General features: G+C 38.5%; 1 protein-coding gene across 1 annotated transcript in view; it reads left to right on the top strand.

Annotated features, from left to right (window-relative positions):
• The first annotated feature begins 8605 nt into the window (after positions 1-8605).
• ATP10B (ATPase phospholipid transporting 10B (putative)) overlaps positions 8606-22545 on the top strand; it is a 42863-nt gene continuing 28923 nt past the window's right edge. Inside the window, exons 1-2 of the mRNA XM_077786758.1 lie at positions 8606-9108; positions 18816-19020. Coding sequence (XP_077642884.1) covers positions 8606-9108; positions 18816-19020 — 708 coding nt within the window. The remainder of the gene's footprint in view (positions 9109-18815; positions 19021-22545) is intronic.

Below are 22545 nucleotides of genomic sequence, written 5' to 3'. Positions count from 1 at the left end.
CTTCAGTAACATTTGATAATCATACTTGTCTGCATGACCTGTATGTCAGCATATGCTGAGAGCACATCTCTTTTGAAACCAGTGGTAATAACACAGCTGCAGCCCTGCAGAAGGGAGAGCTGCCTGAACAAGCCTCTGCTGTGCTCAGCTACAGCAAAGTTCTGCACCAAGCACTGAAATCTGGGCTCAGGAAAGAGCCTTACCATTAACCTATTATTGCAAAGTTTTTGGGTTTATTCCCCAAGGAAAGAGCATCTAAGTGAGACATGAAAAATGTGTCAGTCTAATACAGTAATAGAACAGTGAAGCTCTGTGGTCTGACGTCTTAGATTTATAAAAAGCTCTTTTCTATTTATCCCCCCCCAAACACAACCTTGGACTGAAAACCATTACATAATTGTTAATCCATAATACATTTTTCTTGTCAGTTGAATGATAACAGTCTGCACTGAATAAGATTTTTGAATGAAGTAGTTTTTTGGAGCTCTTTTTTCATTTGAGCAACTTTCGTTAATACTGCAAGTGTTATAACTCTACAATAAAATGCTACAGGATAATTTTAGGCTGTGGTCTGTATCCTGCTAATCAATACAACTGCATTCTTCACTCTCCCCAATCTCCTTTCCTTTTCCTATTTGTCTTAACTACATGATACATTCTCTGAACTGTGACTGAGGAAGAATTTCTATATAGTATCACCAAAAATGAAAGCGCTTTCTAGCAGATAATTGCAAAGCAGATAAAGAAGCTTGTGGCTGAAATTTCTATAATATTCAGTTCACTTGCTAATGTTTATCCAGAATGGCTCTTTTGAATGGGTGCTGCATCAAAAAGAAGAACAGTTGCTGCTGCTTTCAAATAGGAAATAAAATTAAAATGTTGGAATAATGGAATAAAGCCTTAGAGGGGACCTGTGTTATTTGAGCCTTTCTTGATTTACAGGTAATGTTAAAGTGAAAATATCAGGTCAAAATGTAGAATCATTTATTTAGTTGTAATTCCTGATCATGCACACTCCTGAAAGCAAGTGCTACCACTGCACTTTCTCACTGATTTTCAAAAATAACCTCCACCGTGTCTGAAGTTTTGCCCTGAAGTTCCAAAAACTTGCTTTTTAAAACAAGATGCAGATCTTGTCTTTCTTTGATGGCTCTGAAAATGACTGTTTTGTATCTCTACCTTCTGAATTTGTTTTTACATATGCCTGTGAGCAGGGTTGTTTTTCATTAAATGTGGATCCCTTTAATAAACAGCATGAGGTATGATTGTGTAAAACTTGTTTTGCATATGCAGGAGAGGCAGGACTCCTCTCTCCAGCCTTTTAAGTCTGGGATGCAGAGATCTGCAGCTGAGCCTGTTGTTTGGAAGAAATGAGGCAACCTCAAAAGAGAGAAAATTGTTTTCTTATTGCTGACTTTCTGGTGAGCTTTCCCCTACAGTGAACAATACCTTTTTTCTACACAAGAATCTTCAAAAGAAATATAGCATTTGAAAAAATACTTGTAAATTATATGTCACAATCTCTCCTTCCTTTCTAATAGCATCAGTATAGCTCTCTAATGCAGTCTGTTTCTGTCATATAAGAGGAAGGTTTTCTCTAGTATTGGATGAGATGAAGCAATCACAGGGAGAATGCTAATTATATAGGCTAGCTATGAAAAATTGAGAAGGGCTCTTTCCAGTGTCGACACAAGGGTGCAAAAGGAAAACACCATCAGTGCTCTGTTGCAGCATCCCTTTTCCAATAAAGGGAATTCTTTCCTGAACACTTTTTGCTAGCTTACAATTGCAGTACTCACAACTAGAAGATAAAGCATTTGGGGATGAAAATGCCAAATTGTGTCTACTGCATGCTAGGATATGTAGTGCTATCTTCCTTCTGCTTTCTTTCTTGTTAAGTTCTTAAAAAGAAAGTTCACAAGTTGCATAAAAATGCCTACAGACTCCCATTATCATGTGATATATATATAAAATAACTTTAAAATAAACAATGGCCTGCCTAGGCTACATTGCACTGTTTTCTCCTAGAAAACCATGTGGGAGTTACAGATGGGAAAACTGTGTCTGCCCTGTTGAAAACTGCCCACAGTGCATCCATAAGTAATAGAATAGAATATAAAGAGGGTAAATAGCTTCTTCAGACTGAAACTTTCTAGGTTTTCAATTAGGGATTTATGATAACAGCATTAATTGATTGAAACTTTATAAAAACTTGAAACTTTATAAACTGGACAACGAGACACTAACAACATGTGCTGTATGACTATATAGCAATAGAGGGAAAATTGTCATGGATGTTCCTCTGCATGGCTTAGCTGAAGTGGCCTCCTTATTAGCTTTTGTGAGTTTATGAACATAGATTACTTCTTTTTGTCCCTCCTTTCCAAGTCTGAGCTGCAGCTCAGCCATGGGTTGTCCATGTATTTCTCACCCTGTTACACAGGGATAGGGTGACAGCACAATGGAATTTTCTGCAGCCCTGCCTGCTGTTTCTGACCTTGTCCCGTGAAAAGTCTCAAAATCCCAGCCAGAAATGAAGCAGGAGCTTGCTGGTTCCTTTTGAAGGCAATATTTCAGAAGTGGCTGACAAAGGGGAGCTCAGGCAAGGCTGCAATAGCTCTAAATGTGCCAGCACTGGAAGTGTTGTAATCACTGTGCTGGAGTGGAATAGGTGGCAAATACCAAACAAGGTGGTGTTGGAAAAGTCTGCATCACTTTGATGTTTCTCTTTCAGGATATGAATTGTGCTGCTGGAGCTTCACTAAGCAGATGAAAGCAAGCCAGCTACTTTTGTAAAAGTATGTTGAAAAAATCCACACTTCACAGGTTTTTTCAATGATATCTCTGTGAAAATATAAATCAAATAAGTGTGTAAAATATTCTAGAATTGCAGAAAATAGATTTAAAGTTGCTCTTTCAGAAATAGTTGGGACAGACCATTAAAAATATTGCCAAAGGAATGCAATATTTTTTGTAGATTTCCTGCCATACAGAAGATGACACAACACATCAAACTTACAGCAAGTTGGAATATTCTTGTAAGACATTGTCTGAAGTATAGAAAATTTTCACTTTACAGAAGTATGTATCTTTGAGTTCTTTTTTCTTTCCTGTTAAGTGATTTGCTGACACTGATGGCTCATTTAGTATCCTTTATGTTTTTAGTGATCTGAAATAAAAAGTTTAGTTTGCTTCTGCTACTTTCTCAGTGCTGAAGTTCACAGATCAAGAAAGCCATTATCTTTCTGCTTTAATAATGCATGCAGCTGTGTAATTCCCCCCACAGAGCACTTGCTTAGTTCTGAGTGGTTTATGAGGAATCTCTGCATTTCCTGTAACACATTCAGTGGCCTGATAGCAGCAGTTGCCTCTCTTCATGGATATGCCACTGTTTGACTGCTGCCTTTCAAAGGCAACTGGGAGGAGGGCTGATTTCCAAACTGCATAAAACTAAGTCATTTCATCAATTCATTTGTACAGTAAGAAATTTGCTAAGATGGAGTGCAGAAAGACCCTCTCTTGAATGTCAAGCAGGCTTGCCTAATTGTGATTTTTGAAACTTTAGAAAGAGTTTCCCAAGGGAAGTTGTAGAAGACATGGTTCTATTATGTGTAAAGCTGCCTTAATTAATCTTGTCTGCTTTTATTTTTAGCAATATGCCTGAAATTATTGCTTTTTCCATTTATAAATTCTAAGGAATTTCAACCTACCTTGATGGATCTCAGATCCATCAGAATGAGGTGCTCTGATAGGTAGTGTGTAACTCTGTCACCTGCACCTTATGTGAAGATATATATATATATATATATATATATATATGTATAACATGGTTAAAGATGTATGCAGTACAATATGTATCTGAGTCACTTTTCCATCCACTGTTCAGATCCTAATTTAAGCTGAAATCAACTGGGGAGATAATTGCTTAGAACAAGAGCAAGATGGCAGAATTTTCCAGGTGTCCAGCCTTTAACCAAGCAAATATGAGTTGCATTGTTTCACTATAATGTTTTCACTGAGTGCTCACTGTGTGTTTTTTGGTAACCACCACCAATGGAGTTTCTGTCTTTTCATTATAAAATCCTTTAGCACCACAGTTTAAAGATTACAGTACAAGGACATGGCTCTAAGTTAGTATATCTTGAATGTAACTTTAATTTCAGTCAAATTCTCATTCATTTGGACACTGGAAGAGTAGTTTTCTCTTCTTCCAAGACTCAAACATGCACATATTTTTGAATATGAATAAGGATTTGGGATTTTTTCTAAAGAAAGTCACATAGTCTGTATTTCCCCCAGTCTAAATTAGGTGGATTCAGTTCACATACTTTGTTCAGTGGAACCTTGAAGCTGCACAAGAACAGTACCTTCTATTTTTTGTTTGCTTTTGCACATTTAGTGCCTGGTATGGCAGCTTCCACATCTCAAACTCACGCTGTTTGGGTGAGATTTTTCTGTGCTCAGATTGAGCATCACAGCAGCGACTCCTGTGTGGCTGGAGCCCGAGCGTCTGGCACGCTGCATCACACCTGCAGCTCTGAATTTGGGAACAAACCAGGAGACAAATTTACAATGGTAATAGGATTAGTATTGGGAGATTTAATTCCTTTATCTCTCCAACCCATAAAACATCCATTGTTTTAGCGCTGGCTGGGATTTTCCTTTCAAATCAGATTTCTTTGAAGACTTTGGAAAACTGTTACCTGTGTGTAAATGTGATTAAGCTGATGCTGCAGCTCTTTATTATCTGAGCTATTAAGATTCAAAACCTGAACCAGTCCTGCTATAAGTAAGAATGAATTGGAAAAGTATTGTAAGAAAGTCAGACATTTTGAGAAAAATGCCTGAATAGATTTGGTGGCACTTTATAATTTGAAAAATAGGATACAGGATTCATGATGGAAAAGTCAATGTTTACCACTGTTAAATTGGCTTTATCTCTGTCAATTTGCTGTTATAAGACAGAGAAAATAGATTTTTAGATATTTTTTCATCCTTTGAGATAGAAATCAATTTCCTTATATTGAAGACTTTGTTGTGTCTTTTATTCTGCATTCTCTGCAGAAGTTCTGAGATTGAAGAACATGCACTGCAATGAGCAGGAGAATTGTCTTTGTGTTAAACCTCTGCTTGCAAAACATGAAGGGAGTTTTCAGCAGAATGGACTTGGATTTCAGCCCCTGCCATGCACTTGTCTTTCAGCCTGCCCTTCCTGCTGTGGATGGCTTTGTCTGTGGACTCGGCTCGGTTCCGCTGGCAGCGATGGGCAGCTCCCAGTCCCTCCCAGGCTCCATCAGAATCAACACCACTGCTGCTTTCTGCCAGAGCCAAACCAAAACTCAGCCTGAACACATGGAGGATTGTGCTGCCTGACAATGGGAGACAGTGGGAAGACTGGAAACGAGTTTCTACATTTTATTCTAGAAACAGGATACAGACCACAAAGTACACATGGTTCACTTTTTTGCCCCAAAATCTTTTGAGACAGTTTCACAGGTAAAAAATTCATTCAGTTTAGGCACACGCTTTGTGGTGAATTGGGCTGGGGCTGTGGGAGCCTCATCCCCAGTGTCACAGCTGTGAGCAGCAGGTGACAGCACTGACAGCAAGGAGCCATGGAGTGCCCAGGGGCACTGAGCAGCCACCAAAGGGAGCAGAGGCACACGGGGCACTGCATCAACGGGAGGGGATAAAAGGTTGGGCTAAAAACCAAGAAGGGCAGAGGCTTGCAGCCTTTTGAGGTGTTTTGGTGTTACTCTATATGGGCTGAAGCTTTCTGAAGTTGTATGGTGATACTCTGTGTGTTGTGGCCATCTCAATTGTGACAATTCAATGATCCTTGAGATTCCAGAACTCTCTCTGAAACTGTGATAGAGACATTTGAGTGTGATGGAGAAGGCCTGCTTTTGTAGTTGTAACCCTACTAAAATTTAGGTGATGATAATTTGGAACAGAATGTTACTCAGTTGACACTGGAATGTGTCAAGGGAGTGCTTAACTCCTGCTGTGACCAGCTTTTTTAATTGAATGCTGCAACAGTTCTTTTTGTAAAAAAATCAAGTTTTTATTTAAAAATCCTTCTGGTTTTGTGTTGTATAAACCTCTGGTTTTTAGAGCACAAAACAAATTCACTGGATGTGTTGAGACACCGATGAAATTCTGTGGATTTCAGCAGCTCAATTTTGATATATTTTTAATGTCACAGTGACCATCTAGTGATGTAGAAAAAGTATATATATATGCATGTGCAAGTGCAAGGTCAGGTTTATTTCCAAGTGCTGATTTCAAATTATTTAAATCCCCCCAGCATAAAGACTCAAGTCAAAAACATTCCCAGGGAGCCATTATCACAATGAAGAGAAATGAAAGTTGTGTATCCATCTCTAGCTTTGAAATTTTCATTCTGTATACTAGATTGGCCCTAATCTAATTCGACCTGCATTTGCAGCATCCTTCATGGATTCCTGATGGGAATATTTCTATAAATTCATTGGTTAATTTTTAAAGGTTTGTTTGGCTTTTTGTGTTTAATTTTGTGCTTATTTTCAAGATTGAAGTGGTGAGGGGCCATTAAAGACCTTGGAGATCCCAAAGACAAATAGTGTTTCCAACATGTGAGAAAACTGGAGCTATCTATAATAGTATAAAAATGTATGTCACAGGCTCTTCTGAAGAAAAAAATTGCATCTTGGTTAAGCAGCTGATTAATTCGTTCTGGAGAAAGGAATAAGAGGGCAGAGGAGTGAAATTGTTAATGTTCCTTTGACACAGAATGGGGGTTGTTCATTAAGGAAAGGATATGTTCTAATTTCTGACTGCTTTTAATTTATTTTATACCTTTGCAGGCTGGGTAATCTTTACTTTTTCTTTCTGGTGGTTCTGAACTGGTTCCCACAAGTGGAAGCCTTCCACAAGGAGATTACAGTGCTGCCTCTGGTCATGGTGCTGCTTGCCAGCATGATTAAGGATGCTATTGAAGACTACAGAAAATACCAGTATGATAAGACAATTAACTTCACTAAAACCAGGGTATATGACAAGTAAGTGAACTAAATCAATTATTTGTTTCCTTGCTTCTGTTGTGATAGAAACTGCTTATGTGATTTTACAGTAACTCCCTCACTGACCTTTCAGAATATTCTAAGTTTGGAAGATCCATTACAAAATATTTTTTTTCTAGCTTTAAAAATGCCTTATTTATCTCGCTTAAATCATCTCAATATCACTGAGGCTTTGCTTTATATCACAACAATGTGTGCTGATATATACAGGTTTTCATTCCAAGTTTTCCAAGCAGCTTGTCAACATAACATCCTCTCCTGATAGCAGAAGGATCTGGAGGATAAATGAAACTTACTCAAGCCTGGAACAAAAAACTGGGGCTGTGTAGAAAACTGGAACAATGTCTTTCAGATGTTTCACACTAAAACAAGTAATACAGAAATTAATGATCAACTGCATTCAAGGTGAATCATAATCAGGAGATAGAAAAGTTTTAGGACTTCCAGTAAGCAGAGAGATCAATACAGCCAGGCTTGGCTTTGGACCTGGTGCAACTCCTGCAGGAAACTGTTTGCTCAGTACTGACTCAGAAGGAAGAAATAATTTCACTGCAATTCTTGTTGCAACATTTCTATTTCATCAGAGTTTCTTGTCCAAGTACTAACTTGAGACTGCTTACCTTGTCACTACATCATGAAGCAAATAGGAGTTTTCATTTAAAATAAGTTTAAATATTTGTGTGCTTTCCTTTTTTCACCTGCCATTAAGCCCAGGCCACAGAGAAAAAAATTGCCATGGTTTACATACATGTCATTAGTTCTTCTGGAAATTAGCCCTCATCTGTGCTGACATATTTATGTGTCAGAGAAGAAGGATCACAGGTGTTTAGGTGAGACAGGAAAGTTTGGGGTCTGTTGGAGAAAAGGATCAGGCTGCAGGGCAATCCAGGTACATTGCACTCCACTTGCTTGGGTCTGTGTCTGATTCCTCTGGCTACAAAATCATAGGTTTACTTAGCTTGGGGGAATGGGGATTGGCTGTTTGTTTAATAATAATCAATCTTATGGTCGCAAAAACAAACAATAGATAGAGGAAATAAAAGAGAAATCCTGTCTGTACTGAGGTTGTATCCTTTGTTGACATCTGGGACACGGAGCTCTGCCCATTACCTTTGAGCTTCCTGGCAACTCCCAGGGTTATAAAGTGATTCTGAAACTCCTGAAGCGACCTGTGAAAGTCGTGTGTGTTCTCAGCTGTGCCACTGCTCTGTGTTAGAGCAGAGACACTTCGCACGAGCAGAGAGCTCCTGCCAGGGAAATGGTCTGAACAGGGCCTCCAGGCATCTGCTGGCAGGAAGAACAAAACATTCAGGATGCTTTTGGCAGACGTGAGGTGCAGCTGCCCCAGCAGGATCTAGGACCTGGTGCGGCTGAGTCAGGATGATCCCTGGCCCTGGGTACGTAGAGGTTGGAGTGGAGGAGGCAGCCCTGGGATTCAGACATCTCCGCTCTTCTCTCCACCACTTGGGAGTTCATTTGGACTACTGAACTCTTCTGACTTCGTTGGTTTTCAACTTGAAGCTACTTTTTGAAAGTAAAACAAGATGTCAAGGAAAATTGCTCCAGGCTGCTTCTCTACAATGGCATGGAAAAAACATTTTTTCAAAGAAACCTGCTGCCAATGTGGTGCTCCAGACACGGAAACCCAAAATGAGGAGCTGGAGAAGAGAGGAAAAGTAAGGAAAAGAAAGAAGAAAAATGAAAATAAACGTGTGATCATCTCCAATTTGCCCTTTGGAAGCAAGAAGTGGAAGGAAAATCCAAACAGACACTATGACACCAATGAAATTGAGACCACAAAATATAACATCTTAACTTTCCTCCCTAAAAATATCTATGAGCAGTTTCACCGCTTTGCCAATATTTATTTTGTGTTCATTGCACTGCTGAATTTTGTGCCAGTGGTGCATGCTTTCCAACCAGAGGTGTCTGTGATCCCAATTTGTGTTATAATGGCCATCACAGCCATTAAAGATGCTTGGGAGGACTTCCGGCGCTACAAATTAGACAAAGAAATCAATCATATGGGATGCTACATTTACAGCAGGTAAGCTTTGTATAGCTTTTATTACCAAAAACATTGGGTCGAGATCTTTGATCAGTGGTGAGGCTTTTTGTTTTAAAAAATTAATAAACAATTGCTGAATAATCACAGTCATTAGGTGAAACAGGGAAGAGTCATGGCCACTATCACCTGGTATTTGTTTTCATACAGGGAAAGATATATATATATACACAAATACGTAGATATACAGGTTTATATATTTATTTATTTTAGTGTTACTGTACTGGGAAGTTTGAGTTTCATTGTAATTGACCTCTTAGATATGCAGAGCACTGAAAACAGGTGCTTAAAGGGCTCCAAGCAGCTGAATTTCTATGACATTTTCAAGAGGGTTTAATTCTACTGATATAAGGTAGCACAGAACAAGATCTGTCATGGGACTTGTTTACATTCTTAGATGCCAAGAAATCACTTAAAAACCTGGCCCTTTAAACTACATTTTATTTTATACTCTAAATTGTTGACTAGCTTTCAGTTATTTTTTTCTTTCTTAGGCAGTATGTAAAATGAACCTGTAAAAACAGTCTAGAAATGAAAGATAGTAATATATGCCTCTGTTTAGTCACCCCTAAAAGAATTAATGACATGTGTCTGTTCTCGCTTCTTCAAAGTGCTTCATGACTTCTTGCTGTTAGGACATTCAGAAGATTGAAAATTATGTTCTATTGTATCAAAACTGTTCTCTCAGCAAAGTCAAAAATTATTTCTCCCTGATAAAATATCACATCTGGGAGTCAGAAGTGCAAAACTTTCCATCTTTGTGAATGTGCCTGTCATCCCTCAAAATAATCAACAGTGCTTTATATAACATGTGTTTTCATGAGCAGGATCTCGCAGAACTCTGGCTTTTATCACATGGGGCTGTCGTTTTTGTTTGTTTCTCCTGCATGTGTTTGTCAGATTTTTATTTGTATGTCCTGCTGGTTAAACAGGGAAGCAATAAGTTTGCTTGTTAGGGGCTAAACTTAGACCCACATATAGATAGTGATTTATCATTTTAAAAACCTACATTCCTCTCCTTGCCAACTTTTTTGAAAAAAGCTGGCATTTTAAAAGTTTCAAAATATTTAAGATCTCTTCTGTAGTGAAGAATGTCAATAATTGTAGCTCGTTGGGTAGGGGGGCAAACTGCCTTTTCTGTCTATCTTTGAAATGTCAGTCTGGGTGAACGTTCTAGCTTTTCCAGTGTTGCATTAGCCTATGAGGCAATGGATTGTTTGTTAATACTTGTTAAAACCAGTATGGAACAGAATAAGTGGGGCAGTAGGTGCTAATGAATAAATCTGCAGAGGGATCTTATTTATTTCCTCTTTACACACAGAAACCATGCCAGTTTAGATCTGAAAGCCTTTTACTATGGGAACATGAAAAGTAGGGAATACAGTGGAACTTGTTTTGTATAAGGGAAAAATATCCACCATGGAATTACAACATAAATTCAGATCCAGATTCAAGATTGTTATGCAGAAACATGAGACGGGCCTGCCTTAAAATTGGTTATTCCATCCCACAAAAAAGATTTTGATGTATGAATCAGGCTTGTCTAGGATCTTGTCTTTCACCAAAGTGGCCCAAAAAGGTGATGTAAGGGAAAGGAAAATTAGAAGGGCTTCAGACTACAGCATTCATCCTGTCTGGAAAAACTGTAGGTAATAACAATTGCCATCAGATCAGTCACTACAGCTTATTATATTATGAATAATTGCAATCAGGCTTCTCTGGTACTTTGGGAAGCTGATATTTCTTGTTCTTCTTGCTAGCTGCAAAGTCATGGAAGGGCATGATGACTTCTAATTTTCTTCCATATGAATCATGAAAATAGGTAATTGTTTTAACATAGGTGAAAGTCTTTTTAGGAAACTGCAATCTTGTTAATCTTGTCACAAAAAATTATTTAAATAGAACAACTGATCTTCCATCCTCGATGACATATTACTTAGACTTTAAGAAGTAATCTTGGAGTGTATATTGTCTTTATTTCAGATTTTAATAAAGACTCTGGCACCTTTCCAAAAGAAATACAAAGGCAAACCAAACTTTTCTAGTTACTGAATGTTCTCCAAAACTTTCTTGAAGACCAGGGGAAATGAAGTAAATTGCCTTCTTTCAGCACAGAGAAAGAGAAATTAAAATTAAATAGGCTGGCCTGTAAACATATTTATTCTCATTTTCTTTTCACAGAGATCAGCTGAAATGGGAAATCTAGTCTGTTGGTCAAATGAAAGAAAAGACACTTCTAGTAGTGTGTTTAAAGAATGTTTAATTGAAAAAATGAGAAACAATTAATAGGCATTAAAGTGTCCTGGGGGAGATGCAATAACCCAGATGCTTCATTGAGGAGTTTGTACTTTTGGACTCATACTCTGTATGCAATGTGCTGTGCTGCTGGAACGAATCACACAGCACCAAAAGGAGAGAGCAAAAAATTCAATTGAAGATGGTACAGACCTATGTTTAAATGCCTGCTTTCCCATGGTGTTCTTTTAAATATACTTTGTCTACTTTAAAATATTCCAAGCAAGGCAGACTTCCATTACTACAAAACACCAAAGCATTTTCTATGATGCTATACTTTATTATCCCTCTTTAATTGCATTTAAATTTCTCAGGTCACCTGATTTCATGGAAACCTAATTAGTTAGACTCCATCCATAGCAGTTAATTATAATCTTCAAATATATCTGATTTTTATCATATTCACTTTGTTGCACCCAGATGTAGGTGAGGGTTCATAGTGACACAGAGTCCCCAGGCAGGTGCAAAGGAGAGCTGCTTTATTGCAAAAACCAGGCCTTTTAAAGCAATTAGTCCATTATCAGTTACATAGTCTTAAAGCATAACAAACATAATTCAACCAACCACCATACACCACGATGTGAACACACAATGGTTATATAACTCATTTTCATACCCCTAATTCAGCTGAGTCTCTTTTCCACAGTTCTTTTCTATTCAGCCACAGCAGCAGGCCTGAGCCATGGTTTTACAAGGGTAACAAGGCCCTTATTTTATAAGGCTGTACCTATATGCAAAACTCAGAGACCTCTAAGACTGGCACAGATTTCTCTCTTCATCTTTCTTGTCAGTCAGTGCCTTCAAACTTCCCACGGTTATTTTTCTCTAAACTCTCTTCAGTTTGACATAACTTACTAACAAGGTCCAGCACTGAATGTGGTACACAAACCTGAATGTCAATGCAGTAGTTTCTAAAAGTTATTATATATAGTCAATTTTCTTGAAGTTCTATAATGTTCAAGGAACTAATTGATATGTAATTATTATATACCTTGGCTATGATATACCTCAAGGGTTGCATCAAGCTCTGTAAATACTCCATAGCATCCAAACAGGTTTTTGCATCAATTTCACAATTTTGGAAGATTAAATCCTCAGTGTTTTAATAGACATAAAGATACAAATGCAAGGGCTATGCACAGTTCAGTATGGCACAGTAGCAGCCACAGAAAACATTAACATTATTTAAGCAATTCATATTTCTTAATTGTAAGAACCTAAATTCAGATATTTGAGACAGTGACTCAGAGAAACCTTGTTTATAAGCCTTAAATTATCCTGTGGACCTTTTGGAGAAGTAGGTAAGCCAACAGGCATCCTAAAGGAGGCAGCCTGATTACTCTTTCCATAGAAAGCTCCTCTGTAATACTTTCAGACCCTGTCATTTTCAGGTAGTTCCTACAAGCATCCATCTCCTCCTCCTCTCTGTCTGCTCATGTCTGTGGCACAAAAAAGTTTAGGCTGGCCTTGATTCTGACTCTTTGTCTGCTTAGTGTAAGGTTTTAGAACATTTAAAGATTTTTGCATCAGCACTAACTCTGGGTTAGCCCTGGAGCAGAGGTATAGAAAAAAGGAAAAAACAAAGTGTTCATAACTGTGTTGCATGAAATCAGAACTGCCAACAGCTGAAAAACTGAAAGTGGCTTAATCTGGACCTGCTGTTTTGAAAGATAATTACATTTTTCAGTCTGTTGAAGTATTGTGATTCTGTGCTGCAATTTTCTCTCTGACAGCAATGGAGATTTGCTTGCCTAGAGGTGACCATACATACAGGTACTTTGTTTTCTATGGGAAGCTGGGCAGCAAAGACAAAGGCTGCCCTTCTGTTTGAACCTCTTTCATCTGTAGGCTGGATTTGTTCAGCTGGATTTCTAAACCTCCTGTGGGTGCTCCCCCTGTCTGTGACAGTGCCAGGGATGCAGGGACCAAAAGAGGCATGGGGCATCTGGAGAAAAACAGAGAAATTGGGTGGGGACATGCTGGAAAACAGGAATTGACCTACTGTCAAAACTCAGAGTTTAAAGAGAAACAATTTTTCTCTGAAACATAATATGCAACTCATTCAATCCAAGGTGAACCTGAAAGTTTGTAAAGTAGAAAGCAAGATAAGAAGAAAATCCCATTCTGACAAGGGCACAGTAAGCAAAAAGATTCCTTGCCAACACTTTAAATTAAAGTGTTGGTCAGCAGCACTGAGTTTTCACTTGTTAAAGAGCCTTTTCTTTCTGCTTTATTATTTTTGTTATCTGACAAAGCATAACTTTAAAGACTAGGAGCCTGCTGGAGACTTTACACAAGGAAAAAGGTCTAAAGCCTGTGTCCCACTCAAAACCTCACCACAGGCAAAATTGCAGTTTTCTTGGGCATAGCAATATCAAGGCTTCTACACCTCAGTGGTACCTGCCCTGAGCAGTGCAGGAATCTCATCAGCTGGAGGCTGAAGACCTCCAGTAGGTGCATTCCTGTGACAGCCACAAAGCATGTACTTGGATTAGCTGCAAGCTACTCCCCCTGCCAGACTTCAACATTTGTGTTGTTCTCTGCCATCCCTGTCATTCCTGTCTGCTCCTCATGGACTATGGAGATTTTGTACCTAGTTTAGCTGTGGATACCTGAATTAGCAGTGAGTTTTGACTGAAGGCACAAACAGTGCCTTCTGCTCGAGGCTTTCTTCAGTCTTGCAGTGAGCTGAGAAAATGTCCTTAACCAGCAGAACACTCAGGTGTGTTATGTCACCGTGACACAGCTTGCTACCAAAATCATGAAGAAATTAAAACACCTTATGTAGGATTTGATGATTGCATTGTGAAGAATCATGGGACAAGCTGAACTGACTAAATGCAAACCAACTCTCAGCTGGTCCAGGCAGCCCCACTTGAAAGTGAAGAGCAGTGAGCTGCAGTCGTTGTCAGTCAGGGTCTATTGCTACAGGGAGAATCCTCAGCCTCTGTGGAAGAAAATCCATAAAATACATTACTAAAGCTACCACTGCTTCATGTATTGCTTGATCAGAGCTTTCTTCAAGATCTATTACCTGCCAAGGCAATTAAAGCTGCTTCACAGAAAAGGTGCAATGGCTTAGCAGCAGGAGCTAATGACTAAACATTAAGACCAAATAAATAAGAATCTCTGGCTTTGGCTCAGAGACCTGAAAAATCATGGCCTTATGGCATTCAGATTCAACCTAACTGGCTGAACTTTTAACATACCATTAAAGCCTGGAGAGTGGTAGGTTTCTACCATGTGACCGACAGAGCTACATGGTCATATAAGGATATGACATGGTCATATAAGGATATGACTATCAAAAAAGCTGATGTAGGCTGTGCTGTCCAGAAACTTCACAAGTTAATGAGTGTCCCTAGAAACTAATGCTAATGATTAGGATACATTAATTGAGTGACCTTGAAATTATCTGTTACTTCCAGCTGGTGCCAGGAAGAATTGAAACAATAGTATTTTGCTCAAGGCAGTAAAAAAAAAAAAAAATCCTAAATACAATCATCTGCAATTTACAAAAAAGTCTAAGCAACATGCTGTTTACATCTATTTTATTTTATTTCTTCAAAGCTGAGTTAAAATAAATCCAAAACCATTTATATGAACAAATAATACATTTATAAAGTTCTGGTACTTACTTAAAGTTTATGTAAGCTTCAATTGGTTACAGAAGTTGAGCATAGGCTTGTATCATTAAGAAAATAAGCAACTTATATATGCTATAGGCAATTTAAGCACGTAAGACAGGATCTGTTATTAGCATTGAGAAACTTGGAATGCTAGTATGATACAAGTGTATGTACTTTATTAGACTTTAGAAATATTCCATTTCAGTTTTTTTTAAAAGGTGATTTTGCTGTCTTAACATAGTGTTCAAATCCTGAGCGTTTGGGGCTGTGGGGAAAGGCAGGGGCTGGGTACAGGACTGGCCACTGCTAAATGACATCATTGGGCTGATGGGCTGGCACAAAAACCCCTCTGGGATGGGATGGGATGGGATGGGATGGGATGGGATGGGATGACAACACTGATATATTTTTCTATGTGCCATGACCTGGTGACAATTCAGGGGGGGGGTAGAGTGCAGAGCAAACAATATCTTTATTTTGAACTGCAAAGGTTCCCGGGATGGAGCTTGCAGTAATTATAGGGAATAAGATTCACTGGAATAATTGTCTGGTAAAATGTTTCTAGATGACAAAGATTTCTGAAGATTTTCCTCTAAGCAAATCTAGGAGACACACATGCTGTGGAGTGCATATGAAAAATTACTTTTATTTAATTTTTTTCTGTATACCAGAACAATAATTTTTATTTCCCTCCATTCAGCATGCATTTTGAAAATTTTTTACAGTTTTTTGTTGAAATTTATCTTTATTGACTCCAAGTGAACTCAAATTGTTGACACAAAGTCAATAATTTATTCAAGTTTCCCCATGAGCTCCAACTGCAGCAGGACTTTTTTATGCTCTTTTTCCCAGAAATGACTTAATAAAATCTGTTTAGTTCAGGCCTTTTGTTCAGATTTGATGAGTTCAGTGGCAGTTCTGGCAGACATCATTTTGACTGTTCAAGGCCTCTTTTCATTGGCAATATCCTCTGATGGGCATCATCATGATATCTATTAGCAAGGGAACACTTTTTGAATGTGCTTTTGATAAAATGCCTGGTAAAAGAGAGAAGGGACTGAAGAACTTTTATTTTACATCTTGTCTTCAGTGTGCCACAGCCCTATAAGGATCAAGTTTCCAGATTCCCACCTACTGAAAATCCCCACATCTGGTGATTTTTATTTTATTGGTTCAGTACCTTTGCCTTTTTTGTGTGTTTCTCATCAGACCATCTTGGGTTTATTAAGCTCCTCTGTTTATTTAGCAACCAGAGCTTGTGCTGTTAACTTTCATCACTGAACATAAAATGGGCAGAGTTCCCAGTTACAGGGATTGCTGAAAGGAAATTGCTTCATCTGAAAAATCTTGTTAGACAACTAGGACAGTGCTGCCGTGGGGTGCACCAGTTTCATCATGAAATACTTTTCTTCCTTTCATCCACTGGCAATTCCCTACAAAGCTGTAGAAAAGCTTTGTGCTATTTTTAGTATTTTTAATTATTAATCTTATAATATAATACAACTTGTAATCTTACAGGTCCAGATGAACTCTTCTTCAGGAGCAGAAAATGTGTATTCTTTGACTACTCATTGGGATAGAGTGACAGTTCACCTGAAAGCAGGTTTGGGATTCTAACAATCCCTGAACTGCAGTCCCTGTGCCTAGTAAGGCTTTTCCTCTGATCTGAAAGAAGTCATTTGGCTTTTCTGACTCACTCTCTCCCCTGTAATTAGTGACTGGGTAGAACCCTGAAGCTTTATGTCTAATGTAGGTTTCATAGGTAGTTATTCAAAAATAAAAATTACAAATCAGTGATTTCTGTGGATTATTTGGGTGAATCTGGTTTCCTTCATCTGATGTGGAACAGAGCCAGTTAGACAAGGCCCATCTATAGCATTTTATGAGTTAACAAAATGAGAAATACACTCTGTAAACTTCTGAATTGTGCAAGAGTTGACGTACAGAGAGGTAGGATTACCATGGAGAAGCCACAGTAAAATTATATGCAAACTATAAATGGCATTCAAATGTCTAGGATGGCAAGACAAAACATCTACTTCCTCTAAACTGATATTGCACTCTTTCTTTCATGTTTTAAACAAACAAATTAAGAAATCCTATTCAGAAGGTGTTTGGCATAGAAGGGATTGTTACTTACATAGTTGATTTGTTATACTAACTTAGTATCTGCTTTGTAGAGGATTCAGTACTCAGCATACACTTGGTAAAATATTTTTCAAATAGAAATTTAGCTAGATTTTTTTTTTAATGCATAGCAGCATCTAATTAACTTACAACAAACCTCTGTTCTTCTGTGTGGTCTTTTATGTCTGTTGTTGCACAAAAGGAAAAGGCCATGCAGGTAAGGAGAATCAGACAAAATAAGAATGAAAAATTCAAGAAAGAAAAATTAATGTAAGATGAAAAAATATTGCTACAACCCCATTGTTTAGTAAGTTCTTCAAGTGATTCAAATAATTGGGTTGGGGGGTTCTGGTTTTTTTTATTAAAAAGTCAGGACTGGGAAATGGGCAGAATTTAACTTCTTGCATAACCTGCAGAGGTAACTGTTAGTAGTTGTTTTGTGGATAAGGGCACAAGCCAAGTGTGAGGGTTTGCCTGGCAGCATTGTGGCTCTGCTCTGCAGAAAGCCAGGGAAGCAGCCCTTGGAATGGCAGTGAGGCAGTGCTTGGATGTGTGCTTTGAACTGCAGCAAAACTTTATCTCTTCTATCACTGCTCCCCTTCTCATGGCACAAACACTTCAATGAAAGAGAGAATTCTCCATCCAATAGATGAGGATGATTAAAAACTTAACCAAAAATGATACTATGAGTCATTACAAAAGGGCTTTTATTGTCTCTCTGGTAAAGTATCATGGGCATTTTCCCTCTCACAGAGCAAGGCATAAGATGATTCAGTTATTCATCCTGAAAAAATAATTTCCTCTCAAGGAGTTAGCGGAACCAAGCCATTGTTGCAGTGCATTTTGCCCATTCGCTAATTTTAAAGCTTATTGTGTAATTTCTGGTTTGCTTAGATGTTAAGAGCAGTTCAAGGATTAATTACTGAAAATGCAATGTCAAAAAGAGCCTACTACTTGCTGAGCTTAGTTAGTTGATGAAATAGTAATTTATTTTCCTTAAAACCCATATAGGCTCTTTTACTTTATTAAATTTTTTATGTTAATTTATAAGCTCTTTGTTTCTCATTTTAACTTTTCCATTAAATCTGGGCTATGGATGCATTTTTTTTCTTAATGCTAAGAGACCATTTGTCAGCTCTTCTACTTTTGAAGTTGTTTCTGTACACTAAGCTCAAAATTTGTAACTAGCTCTTGAGAGTTACAAACTGGAAAGAGCTGAAGCAAGTGTGGCTGAGGTATCAGTTTGCTTCTTTCAGGATCTATATGCTGATGTTGGAGAGTATATAGGGAACAGTCACAGTCAAAAACAATAATCTGAATTTCTTCAATAAGATATTCAAAAATACCTCTGTTATTTTGAACTGTCTGATATATTTTGCTGTGCAGATTATAGGACTAGTTCTAGAATGAGAGAACTGCTGTAAATGTTTTATTGCATGTAAAGATTTCATTTGAATGTGACATATGGTGAAGTGGTGCTATGGAAGTGTCTGAATCATTAATTTCTAGCTTCCGTGCTGTGTCCTTTAAAAGGTCAGTGTGCCCCCATGCCCTATTTTCTCTTTGAGAAGCCCCAGTGCCCAGCAGTCCTGCCTTCCTAAAGCCACTCCTCACCACGGTGTGCTTTTAACGCGACAGGGAGGAACACGCTTACGTGGAGAAGTGCTGGAAGGATGTCAGAGTGGGGGACTTTGTGCAGCTGCAGTGCAACGAGATCGTCCCAGCAGACATCCTGCTGCTCTACTCCTCTGACCAGAACGGGATCTGCCACCTGGAGACCGCCAACCTGGACGGGGAGACCAACCTCAAGCAGCGCCGCGTCGTGACGGGCTTCAGCAGCCAGGTCAGTCTGGGGCATGCAGCCCCAAATGTGCACTTTTGTCTCCAGATATGGCCACTGTGCCACAGCAAGGCCACTGCCCCGAGGGATTTATTTCTGCATGGCAATATTTATTCCTGCATCCCTGGATCTGTTCCTTAAGGACTCTGTGCCTCCGTTGCGCCCGACACACCATGCTCACTTCATGGGCAGGTGGAGGTGTGAGAGCTCAGCTGGGAGCTGCCCTAAGGCACTCTGGGTTGGCAGTTTAATAGGAATTCAAGGTAAATTAATATTTTTTTTTAAGTTATATGTTTGACATCAGTTTGTGATGTACCAAAAAATCACCATTTCTTAAAATCACCGTTTCCTTTTCATAGGCAGTATCATTTCCTTTTTACACTTTAGTGCTATATTCATGTGGCTCATGTTGGATAAACCTGAATTAAACTAGAAAATATGACTTAGGGATAGTTGTTACATTTTCAAGTATCCTTAAAAACACATCAGGGCACTTTTTCAAATAACCCAGAGCAAGTTTAAGGAGTGTGAGGAGGAAAACTTCCATTGGAATCACTCCAGCAGACAGGAAATAAAACCTCACCAAGAATTCTAGGAATTACATTAATTTATTTAGCAATTAGAACCAGTGCCACTAGGAAGATCTTTTGGAGTTACTGGTGTTTGGGACACAGCTGCCAGTGAGCAACCAGGCATCAAATAAAAGCACAACATTTCCATGATCAGTTGAAATCAGGTACTGTACTCCAGTGTTATTTGCTTGTTGTTGAAATGGAAATCACTTTGCAAAGACAATTAAGGGCTTTCTGATATTGTGGCTGCCATAGCACACAGCACATAGCCTTTTCCAGTGCTTTCCAGTGACAATTAAGGTGAGGTTTGGTTCATAAGAAGCACTGGAAATTTTAATATGTAGAGATTTAACAGAAAAACAGTAAACTGGCTACTTAATATTTTTTAAATGTTGCATTTTTGTCATGTACTTCTAATTTACATGGTAGGTTTTCTATCTATTTTTCCTTTTAGAGGAGAAGAGGGTGCTCTATCATTACACAAAGTGGAAACTTTTGCCTCAGTTGTTCATAATGTGTGGAAGTCTTCCATTATATCAGAAAATACCCCTGTGCTAAATTATGCCCCAGACTGCCTATTAATGGTGATTTTCTTTAGACTTTGAGTTGTTACTGAGATAAACTGTATGCCTAGGAATGTCACATTAAGAGGGTGGAATGCCATTCAGGAAGGTCAGAGCTGATAAAACCTCCTGTATCACCCTGCTCCTGTGGTGTGTTTGTGTCAGCAGCGTGCTGGATGGAAAACCCCAGTGCAGGTTTTAATGTGCCAACTCCTTCCTTGCTCTTTGAACTTTGCTTAGTCCTGTGATTTATGAACTGCATAAAACCTCCTCAGATGTAATTCTGCCTATAAAGTGACTCCTTAAACAGGAAGGAAATAAATACATATTAGTTAGTTCTTCAGTTGGGTTAGAACTAACTGGAGTTCTTCAGTTTAGGATGCAAGAAAGGTAGAGAGAAACTATTTACAAGAGCACGAGGACAAGGGAATGGCTTCAAACTGACAACAAGTAGGTTTAGATGAGATATTAGGAAGAAATACTTCCCTTTGAGGGGGTGAAGCCCTGGCACAGGCTGTCCGGAGAAGTTTTGGGTGCCCCATCCCTGGAAGTCTCCAAGGCCAGGTTAAACTGGGCTCTGAATCAACCTGGTCTAGTGGGAGGTGTCCCTGCCCATGGCAGGGGTTGTAACAAGATGATCTTTAAGGTCCCTTCCAACACAAACCATTCTGTGATTCTGTGATATGCTTAGGAATATTGAATACAACTCTCTGTAAAAGACTGAGAGAAAGGATTATTATTTTTTTCTTTTTATGACGCTTTCTAATTTGAATTTTCAAATATAAAATTCTTGTCATCAAAAGAGAAAAAAATTGATACAAGAAATATTATTCTGTACCCCTTTCTATCTAGAAGCCTAATAGTTTTCTTTTTTAGCAATGAACATGCCAGGTGACTTTTGTATCTTCCTGTTTTTCTGTTATACAAATACTTCTAGCAAAACCAAATATGAAGTGATTTTCCTGTTGAGTTCACAGAGTTGAACAAGATTCAGCAGAGGTAAAAGTTATCTCTTAACTGACATTCTAAAAATGCTCAGCCAGATGGGTCAGAAGGTATGCAAAATGCCCTTATATTCCTGAAGATTTTATATTTCCTCCAACAATTTTTTATCATATTCTCTAATTTTTTGTACTTTATATATGTGCATAGTTAAAAAAAGAGGAATATATGTATCATTTATAAAAAAAAAGAACAAGAGAGAGAAAATAATCTAAGAACTAAAGCACAGTGCTCACTTCAGAAAAAAGTAGGGAGGCCCAGTAGCAGATTTGATTTCCAACCTTCCTAAAGGAAGATTTTGTATCAAGTGAGATTCAGTTCTTTTAAAATTCTGTGGCACAGCAATAATTATTTGTTGTAATATCTTTCACAATTCTCACATCCCATTTTTATTACATTTTCTTAATCAAATATCAAAGCTCTGTGTGTTTTTCAGTTCAGACTCAATCAGCACTTATGGCAGTCAAGTACCTCTCACTCTGTCTCCTTTCTGGGCTGTTTCATGCAGTCCAAAGCCCAGGCTGTGCCCTGAACACTGGGGAACTCAAGTAAAATCAAGTGGGACTCAGCTCAACTCCAAACTCCAAGTGAACCCTTAGCCTGAAAAGCTTTGTCTCATTTTGTCTCTCCCAGCAGTATGGCTTTATTCTACTGCCTTCCCTCTTCTGGATTTGTTTATCCACTTTAGGGTTGGGTGAAGGGAGATTTTTGCTGTTAGTCTTGCTTTCAGTTTTCTTTGATTATAATATATTCATTTAAAAGTGTGGTCTCTTTATGTTTATACCATCCTGAACAGTAACATAAGTCTCCTAGCATAATCAAAAACCCAGTTAAATCCTGAAATTATTTTAATTTGAGCTTGCTCCTGGTTGACCACTGTTTTTCTTTTGTAAGTAATCTGAATATTTCACAAAACCATAGAATCCCAGAATGTTTTGGGCTGGAAGGAGCCTTAAATTTCATTTTGTTCTAACCCCTACCATGGGCAGGGACATCTTCCACTATCCCAGGTTTCTCCAATCCCCATCCATCCTGGCCTTGAACACTCCCAGAGATGGGACTGCCACAGCTCTGGGCAACCTGTGTCAAGGCTTCTCCACCCTCACAGGGACAAATTTCTTCCTAATATGTAGTCTAAATCTCCTATCTTTGTTATATTCACTTAAAATGAGGACAGGTGTTTCCACTAATTGGCATCTGTGATGTCTTATTCAATACACAGCATTTTCTTCACCTTTTTTAACCAGTTGTTATTTCAAGAAGAGGAAAAATACTCAGCCCTCCTGAAGCTTTGATTCAGGCTAAAATGTCTTTGTCTCTCCTTCTAGGGCAAGTGCCCCAGCCCTGGTGGTCTAAATTAAGCTTTTTTTAGTGTTTAGAATTCCAAATAT

This window comes from Lonchura striata, chromosome 15, assembly GCF_046129695.1.
Source record: "Lonchura striata isolate bLonStr1 chromosome 15, bLonStr1.mat, whole genome shotgun sequence".
NCBI classification, from domain to species: Eukaryota; Metazoa; Chordata; class Aves; order Passeriformes; family Estrildidae; genus Lonchura; species Lonchura striata.
This window is presented reverse-complemented; position numbering and strand designations above follow the sequence as displayed.